The sequence below is a fragment of the Crinia signifera genome, chromosome 5 (genome assembly GCF_055691185.1).
Source record: "Crinia signifera chromosome 5, ASM5569118v1, whole genome shotgun sequence".
In the NCBI taxonomy this organism is placed as follows: Eukaryota; Metazoa; Chordata; class Amphibia; order Anura; family Myobatrachidae; genus Crinia; species Crinia signifera.
In genome coordinates this window covers 46,093,338-46,102,536 of record NC_139221.1, presented here as the reverse complement: position 1 = coordinate 46,102,536, position 9,199 = coordinate 46,093,338, and the positions used below count along the sequence as shown (strand labels likewise).

Sequence of the window (9,199 nt, the reverse complement as noted above, 5' to 3'; positions counted from 1 at the left end):
TATCATTTATAAATGTGTTTGTGCGTGCGTAGGGTGGACAATCACCATACATAATAGCTAGAAGACAGCACATTGGAAATGGACAGTATATCTGAGAATCTGAGTTTGCTCTCGAGTAACCACTAAACTTGAACTATAGTCAGCAGTTAGTAAGCGTGCAGGAGAGATTTACACACACCCCAGAGACCTTCAAATTATCTACTATTACAACCCTTTGCTTACATTGGAACAGCATCTCATACCTATGGTCTAAAGTCAAGGTCATTTCTGCAATGGTCTCAGTTTAGATTTTTTTTTTCTATTTGGCTTCTAAATCATACTCACACCTGGGAAGCCTACAGGCGAACAAAGGAGTTGCCCATAGGCTGAGTGGTTAATTAATACCTTTGCATAGCTACTAAAGTTTAGTAATTAAACAACCCACTTTTTGGCTGTGCGTGTATATAAGTAGTGCACACTTTCGGTACCTCAGCATTGCTTTCTGCACTTAGCTGATGGTGTGCTCCATCTCTTGTCCCCAGCAAAGTTCACAGTTGCAAAGATGCTGACAATATCACTGATCATGGGGCTGGTAGTAGCCGTGTGCTGCTTCTTTTGGCTTATTGTTGGCATTAGAAGACGGTAAGAGAACAAAATTGTTTGTTTTATTTTTGTGCTTATTTGTGTTGTTTGTATTTTACTGTTGTTGATGCTGTTTACAATTTTTTTCAATTGTATTATGTTTTATTTTTTATTTTTTAATTGATTTGTCATCTTTAACCAAAAATATACATGGTCACCAATAGTAATAGTTCCGGCAATTGTTTTTAATACCTCAATCACTAAGATGAAATGGTTCAAGGCTGGGTAGCCGGCAAAAATCTAACAGTTAATATGGAAGTGTAAAGGTGTGCGTATTAGTTGCCAGTTGTTTATGGTGTTTGATTGCTACATTTTACCCAGTGTATTGCAATAAAATAAAGCCTTAAGGTGCCCATATAATGTACAATTTAACAGGTGCGATGCGATGTGTGCTCCCGTGCACATCACATCGCACAGCACAAAAAGTATGTGCTGCACATACTTTTTGTACTAGATCTCATCTCATTGCATTGCAAAACATATGCAATGTGATCTAGTCCAAATTGTATACATTAATGGTACCGTGTATGGGCACCTTCAGTTTTCATATCGCATAATGTGCCCTTTAATTGGAAAAAAAAAAACATGACGATAAAAGTAACAAAGTGCTAATACCCAGCTTTTCCCAACTAAAGGAAATGTTTCACCATTACTGTTGATCTGACCTGCTGTGTATTAGTCAGTACTGAATGTGAACCCCAAGTAATATGAGCATATGATTATCCTGCATCTTGATGTGGCAATGAACTAATACATTTCTGCATATATTTGTATCATTTCAGGCAGCCTTCTGAGCCACCTCTGGAGAATGGCTTCATTCCTTATCTTGGATGTGCCTTGCAGTTTGGAGCGAATCCTCTTGAGTTTCTCAGATCCCGGCAGAAGAAATACGGAAACGTCTTTACCTGCAAAATTGCTGGAAATTTTGTCCATTTTATCACTGATCCGTTTTCCTTTGACTCAGTAATGCGCCACGGGCGACACTTTGATTGGCAGAGATTCCACTTTGAAACTGCATCCAAGGTACAGTATAAGCCAAGTGCTTATTTTACAGTCTATACATAGGTATGCCTATTGGATATGTATGTTATCTCGCAAAGCTATATAGTAAATGGGCTTGTAAAATGAAATTGATTATACCATATCAGCCTTTGATTTTTGTTGTGAAGACCAGAATAATTATCAGTTACGTCATTAATCATTTACTGAATGATTTATATAAGTGATACGACCAGATATATATTTTTGCATCAGTAAAACTTTTAAGCAGTTAAATACATCTTAGATGTAAATGTTTAATGTACATAAATGTACTTTTAATGGGTGCAGGGTATGTAGTGTGGGAACCCTGGACAGGGGAGCTGTGTTCATCCATCCAAAATACTTCTCAAATGTGCACTGCAGAAACCACTGGAAATAGGACTCGTGCACCATTTCCAGTGCTCTAGTGGTGCGCACTACATAAATCCTGGAGATCAGGAACTGCCCAGTAGACTCTTGGCACTTGTCAGCAGTCATGAGAGAGGGGAAGCTTGAATAGAAGATGCACACAGACCCCACCCCTCCCCCGCTCTATGTACCCCAACTTCAGCACTTATTCATTAATATTTTTGTTATGATATATTAATTCTTTCAAGTGGAGTGAATGGAGAATGGCTTATTAATTCTTTCAAGTGCCTATGGGGAATGGCTTTGATTCCATCTTATAAAATATTGTTTGATCTTTGACAGGTCTTCGGACACAGCAGCATGCACCCTTCAGATGGCAAGACCACTGAAAACATTCAGGAAACATTTAAGAAGACAATGCAGGGTGATGCATTGGATGCCCTCATTACTGCCATGATGGAGAACCTTCAGCGCACCATGTTGCAGCCCATTTCTTCTAAAACGAACAACAATGAATTTATCAATGATGGCCTCTTTGCCTTCTGCTACCGGGTGATGTTCGAGTCTGGCTACTTGACTATTTTTGGAAAAGAGTTGAACTCGATGGACGACCGCAGTTTAGCTAGGCAGGAAGCACAGAGAGCGCTGATCCTGAATGCTCTAGAAAACTTCAAAGAATTTGACAAGATTTTCCCTGCCCTTGTAGCAGGTCTGCCAATCCATGTCTTCAAATCAGCCCACAGTGCCAGGGAGAACCTTGCCAAAGATATGGTGCATGAGAAACTCAAGCAAAGAATCAACCTCTCTGACGTTTGCAGTCTAAGGATGTTCATGAATGACACGGTTACCACTCTAAATGACACGGAGAAAGCAAAGACCCATGTGGCACTTCTCTGGGCATCCCAAGCTAACACGCTCCCTGCAACCTTCTGGAGTGTCTACTACCTCCTTAGGTACAACAAACAACTAACTTGCTTTAAATTGACATATTACATTATCTTATGTGCTGTAAGTAATATTATAATAATGTTGAATTATTATTTTCCTTGCTTCAATAGATGTCCAAAGGCAATGGAAGCGGCTACTGAAGAAATCAAAAGGGCTTTGGAGAAAGCATCTCAGAAAGTGTCCCTTGATGACAACAAGTACATCTTCCTGAATCGACATGAATTGGATGATATGCCAGTCCTAGGTAAGGTTTTGGATAGGTCTTCTAGACGTTCCACAACAAATAATCCTCATTAGTTATCCACTAATTACCATCCAATGGGACTTGCAACAAAAACGTCAACACTATGGTTAACTGTTGCTATGCGTACTAGAACGTACATTACCTAATATGTTGTGTTTTTTATTTCCAGGCAGTATAATTAAAGAATCTATGAGGCTGTCCAGTGCATCTCTCAATATCAGGGTGGCCAAGGAGAACTTTGTTCTAAAACTGGAAGAAAATGGATCCTACAACATCCGGAAAGATGATATTGTAGCACTTTACCCACAGACAGTACATCTGGATCCTGAAATCTACGAAGACCCCCTGGTAAGTAATGAAACTTGTTTCTTCCAAGCTCTTATGTTGCCCAATTTCACATGAAACATGCAGTGGGTTCCACTGGAAACCTATACAGAGATATGTCTTTATATTAACAAGACTCGGCAACTGTAGTAGTGGGTGCTGATGCCTGTAACGTAGGTGTATTGCAGAAGTACGTTTTATATCCTATTCCTGTACGTGGCCATCACGCAGGGACCGATTCAGACCTGTCCGAATTCGGCCCCGTTTCCAATGTTTTTGGTTTGCGCAAGTGCATTGTCACCAATGCGCATATGCAGGCCCCGGCTGCGAGCGCCTCTTTACCGAGGCGCTTGCATCCTGAATGCTAGGCAGGGGGGCATTCGCTGGGGTCCATCCAGCGTTTTTATGGGCGTGCCCAAAAAAACGGTGGGCTCTCCCATAGAAATGCTCGGCACATGACGTTAGCGCCTGCCCACCCCCCATTCGTAGAAGACTGGGTAGCTTAAAAGTAAGTTCTGGCTCACTTTTATCTTCGGATAGAAAATCATTCGTTGGTGATCAACAGTTGAATGGTTTTTCCTCTGTGCGGGCGCATGGTCGGTTGGGGGGCGTGTATTTAGCTGGGTAGCAGGGGGGCGTTAACCTGCTTGCTATGCTGCAAATATACTCAGCCTAGCGAGCAGGTCCGAATCGGTCCCTCTATGTCATACTAATGCATACTGGCTAAATGATACAAATGGGTGCACGACCATGCTATCTGTATAGCATCAACTGCCTTTGCCCCCAAATAACTGGTATAAAGTTGGCATAAGGAGGAATCACTGAAACTGTATTTGTGTATTAGAGTTTATGTTCATGTGTCCATTTGTCTTTATTTTCAGACATTCAAGTATGATCGCTACCTGGATGAGAACGGAAGGGAAAAAGACAGTTTTTACCTTAAAGGAAAGAAGTTAAAATACTACTACATGCCATTTGGGTCTGGAAAAACCAAGTGTCCTGGACGTCAATTTGCCGTGCATGAGATCAAGCAGCTACTAACTTTGATGATTTCTTACTTTGACATGGAACTTGTAGATAAAAATGCCAAGTACCCACCTCTAGACCAATCCCGTGCCGGCCTAGGCATTCTCCAGCCAACTTATGATGTTGATTTTAGATACAGGTTAAAAGCTCTTTAAATCCAACGACCCAAACTAGACAAGTCTCATGTTGGTGCCCTGAGGTCACAGCACAGTACCATACCTCCCAACTGACCGGTTTATAGCGGGAACGGATTGTCTTTTTTTGGGGACGTTTCTGTATCCCCCCCTGGGGCCGGCAGTATCCCGTGGCAGGGGGGGGTAGTTGGGAGTCCCCCCCCTGTCACACATGAATAGATGCTGTACGCATGCGCACAGCATCTATTCCTGCAGCTGGAGGGGCTGGGTGCATAGCCAGCAGCTTATGGCAGCGCCGTGAGTACAGACCACACCCCTTTCCCACTAGTCCACGCCCCCACATTTTCACTGCGCTCCTACAGCATACGCACTGTCCCTTTTTGGGACATTCAGAAGTTGGGAGGTATGGTATACTACATAAGTTAAGATGGGTACACACTATTACATATATTGCACACATCGTACAGTGTGTACCATGATCCGTTGTACCCGCCATCATTCATTGAATCAGCCATTGTATGTGCTGCTCGTCCCGTGTTGTCACATGCAGCATGTAATGATATATTATGGTGCTGTACAGAAGATTGTTCAGTGTGTACGGCCCATCGGTCACAACATCGCATGGGGTGTACCCAGATTTACTTTCTGCCCAAGGCATTTTATTCTGTGCCATAAATGAATGTCATGTAATATATTTCTCTCCTGTTATTTTTTTTTTTTTTTGAGAATCTAATAAGTACTGTGTATTGCCCATAAGAGAGAATCGGTCACAGGAGAATGTGTATATTCCTATATACTAACAGAGAATTTGTGTTGGGCGTGAGCAGGACCTCTGTGTAATGTATAATTGAATGAAAATTGTATATAGACAGTCATTATAGGAAGCAGACTATTTCCAAATATTTATTTATAGTGTTTTAACTATAAATCACATTGTAAATATTAACAGCCGATTACTTATATTCAAATTTAAAAAATGAATTAAAATGCAAAAAGCTGTTTTTGGTGGACACTACTGAAATTTCAATGTATTGTATATATCACGGAACTATATTGTAGAAAATTGTGTACATAAAACATTATAAAACTGTTATTTACAACTTTTTTTTTTCCATAATTATGTCTCAAGCTGTAAACATTGTTGCCTTTGGAATTGTTAGGCAAATATTTATAAATAAACTAATATTTTCAATTGACAGACTTTGTATTTCTTAAAATATTTATGCTAGGTGTTATCTCTGAGTTGTAGCTTGTGTCCATGAAGTTATGAGGGGTTACGTAACTACGTAAGGTTGCATTGTAAATTCGAAGGACACTGACATTTTGGCAATCGTCATTTTAGTAAAATGGTCAGCGCAAAGCAATGCAGTGGCAGGATTTTAGAGTGGGGTTTCCAAATGTAATCCAAAATCTCCCACTCTGCATTGGAGTAAGAACAGGAATCTGGGGGAATGGTAAAAGCCCTAAAAATTGGTCTTTTTATACAATGGATACTGTATGAAATAGAGTATTAATTTTCTACAGCACAGATGGTCTATAGTACAGGCTGTTTCAAACATTTAAATAAAATAAGTGGTCAGGAAAAGATTAAACATATCAAAATAAATAAATACACACACACACGGATAGAACCAGTACTGCACTTTCTAAGAGCACAATCTCCCAATTCATGGTAAGGCTCCTGTCTCTTCCTCCTGGCAGCTGCTCTCCATTGTGATGTTTGAGGGCACAGATCCACACATACAGTAAATGTGGTAGAAGAAGCCGGTACACTGGGCATGTGCATCAGCTCTGCTCTTGATCATATTATATACTAGTGCTATTGTTGTCATATTTTAAGGCACTTGCCAAGAGGAGGGGGGTTTCAAGGCAACCAGAAACCCCCCCCCCCCCTGTGTTTGCCTATCCAATAGAAACATTAAGTTCATTTTGTGCCCAGAAAGTCCATCAGCTCTAAAAATGTAATTCAGTGCCCAATTTGAGCAAAGGTTCCAATGAAAGGGAATATTGCAAAGGGTACAGAGAGTATATAATATATTGCCACACACTAAGGAAGCCATATACAGAGCACAAACACAGATGTTGCCCAGAGCAACTAAGCGGCACAGCATCTTAGTCATTATAAATTGCATTCTATAAAAGGATCATTAGGCGTAGATTGGTTGTTATGGACAATTTCACCATCTGTCCACTAGGTGATCAAGGTTGTTGATCCGGGATGCAGTTAAAATCCCGGCGGTCGGGATCCTGGCGTTCAGAATCCCAACGCCGGAATCCCGACCGCCGAAATCCCGACCGCCGAAATCCCGACACTTTCTCCCTCCTGGGGTGTCCACGACACCCCTGGAGGGAGAATAAATTAGTGTGCCGAGCGTAGCGAGGCACCGGGCCCGCTGCGTGGCGAGCGCAGCGAGTCCGCAAGGGGGGGCGATCCACGTCCCTCCCTTGTCGGGATTTCGGCGGTCGGGATTCCGGCATCGGGATTTTGAACGCCGGCATCCCGACTGCCGGGATTTCATACTGCTTCCGTTGATCCTATGGTACTCGGGGAAGTAACTTGATTCCCCAGACTGAGGTAGGCCCAGACTACGTGTGTACTTATCTTTTTTGCACCATTGTGTGGCACATGGGCACCCTTACAAAGTTTTGCTATAAATATTTAGTAACGCCTCTGCCATGCCTGAGAAAGGGCCTCTTAATGCCGTCCTTGTTAGTCTACTTTAGGACCAGCCCTATCATGGAACAGATTCTACAAACCAGAAAGGCATCATTCTAAAGCTAAAATTAGTCAGATCTTACCTTTTTCTTGCCTTTTATTTTTCAAATTTAGATTTATTATCGCTTGATAGTAAATTGTCATCCTTGTCTGACCACCTTTGAGTAAATGTTCATCATTATCCTCCATATGATCATGTTATAGTACCCCTGTTTTATTCTGGCCAACATAGTGCTACAGTGGTTAGCATTGCGTTTAACTCCAATCTGTACTCCATCTGTGGCGATTTTGTATGTTCTCAATATGTTTGTATTGTTTTCTTCCTGTTTCTCAAAAGAAGGTAGGTTGGGTGCCGGACGGGGTCTCGACAGTCGGGATCCCGACAGGCATTTACCCAACGTCGGGATCCCGACTGTTAAAACACTGACAGCCGGGTTCCTGACAGCCACCTGCTATTTTCCCTCTTGGGGGTCCACGACCCCCATAGAGGGAGAATAGAATAGGTGGCAAGCGTAGCAAGCCACCACGCCCGCAAGGGGCTTAGTGGCGCTCACCATGCTGTCTGGATTCAGCCAGTCGGGATCCCGACGTCAGGCTAATGACTGTCGGGATCCCGACTGTCGGACCCCTGTACCACACCCGGTAGGTTAATTATTTGATGACAAAATGGGCTGTAGTAAGTGTGTGTTGTGTGTGTTTGTGTGTGTGTGTGTGTGTTTGTGTGTGTGCGCATTTAAGCTCCATACACACTGGATGAGAAATGAAAAGATATCGCTCAGAAGGGCTGTTGTGAGACATAATTAAAAAAAAAACAATCTAGTGTGAGCACCCAATATTGTTAACGATATTGTTAGTCAATACCCCACATGTTCAGCATGTCCTGATGATGTCACCATTTACCGATATCATTCAGTGTGTACACTCAATATCATTGGACTAGTGGACCGCCGATAGTTAACTATATCAATGCTGCCCCAAGTCATCTAGTGCAGTGTTGGGGGAGGTAAGTATGCTTTCCTGACCCCTGTTGGGTTACCCTCTGTTGTGGGGCCAGCATCAGTATTCTGACCATCGGTATCCCATCTGCCGGTCACCCATATGTATTTAATTCATTGCTACTGTACCCTTACATTCTGGTGCAGCGCTGCTAAAAATCCCAGATTTACCCCACTATCACTGTGAGGATGCTGCCTCCTAGTGAGCGGGTGTGATGATGTGTGCTTGGGCCATCTGTGTGGTTCCCATAATTGCTGTCATTGTTGCAGCCGGCCCAGCTGTGGCCCCTGTGCAGTGGGTTAATATAGTTTAAGAAAAAGAGCGCTAATATTGTATAGGTATTATGTAAATATTGAACAAAGAGTGCTACTAATATATTATGTAAATATTAAAATAAAGGTTTGATTATAAAAATATGGCGCTAATGATTATTTGTAAATAACGAGCTGTACCTGTAAAAAAAAGGAACTTTGTTAAAGTAATGTTTACACCCTTTTGGGAAAAATATGTTTTTAAGAACAATTTGCTCAGTGCGGTGGCTGCCCCTATCTAACCCAATGTAAGCTCCGTACTGTGTCTTCCAAGATGGTGATAGACGCAACTTGCTCAGGCTGTCCGGTTATGTAGATAGGAGTCTCTGTTGGAAAGAAAGTCCTTCAGCGTAGAGACCGGCTGAACCACGCGTCTGTGGCAGCCGCTACGCTGATGCTCCGTCTAAGTCAGCGGTTCTCAAACTTTGGGTCCTTACCCCAAAGCGGGTCCCGACCTTCTCATCATGGGGTCTCGACTCCATGTTGCTGG

At 42.4% G+C, this 9,199-nt stretch overlaps 1 protein-coding gene across 1 annotated transcript; it reads left to right on the top strand.

Annotated features, from left to right (window-relative positions):
- The first annotated feature begins 434 nt into the window (after positions 1–434).
- Positions 435–5,880, top strand: CYP7A1 (cytochrome P450 family 7 subfamily A member 1). Its single transcript, XM_083187135.1, has 6 exons — positions 435–621; positions 1,404–1,644; positions 2,353–2,963; positions 3,069–3,202; positions 3,372–3,550; positions 4,408–5,880. The coding sequence occupies exons 1-6, from the start codon at positions 542–544 to the stop codon at positions 4,705–4,707; spliced, it is 1,545 nt and encodes a 514-aa protein (XP_083043261.1). The 5' UTR covers positions 435–541; the 3' UTR covers positions 4,708–5,880.
- The last annotated feature ends 3,319 nt before the right edge of the window (positions 5,881–9,199 follow it).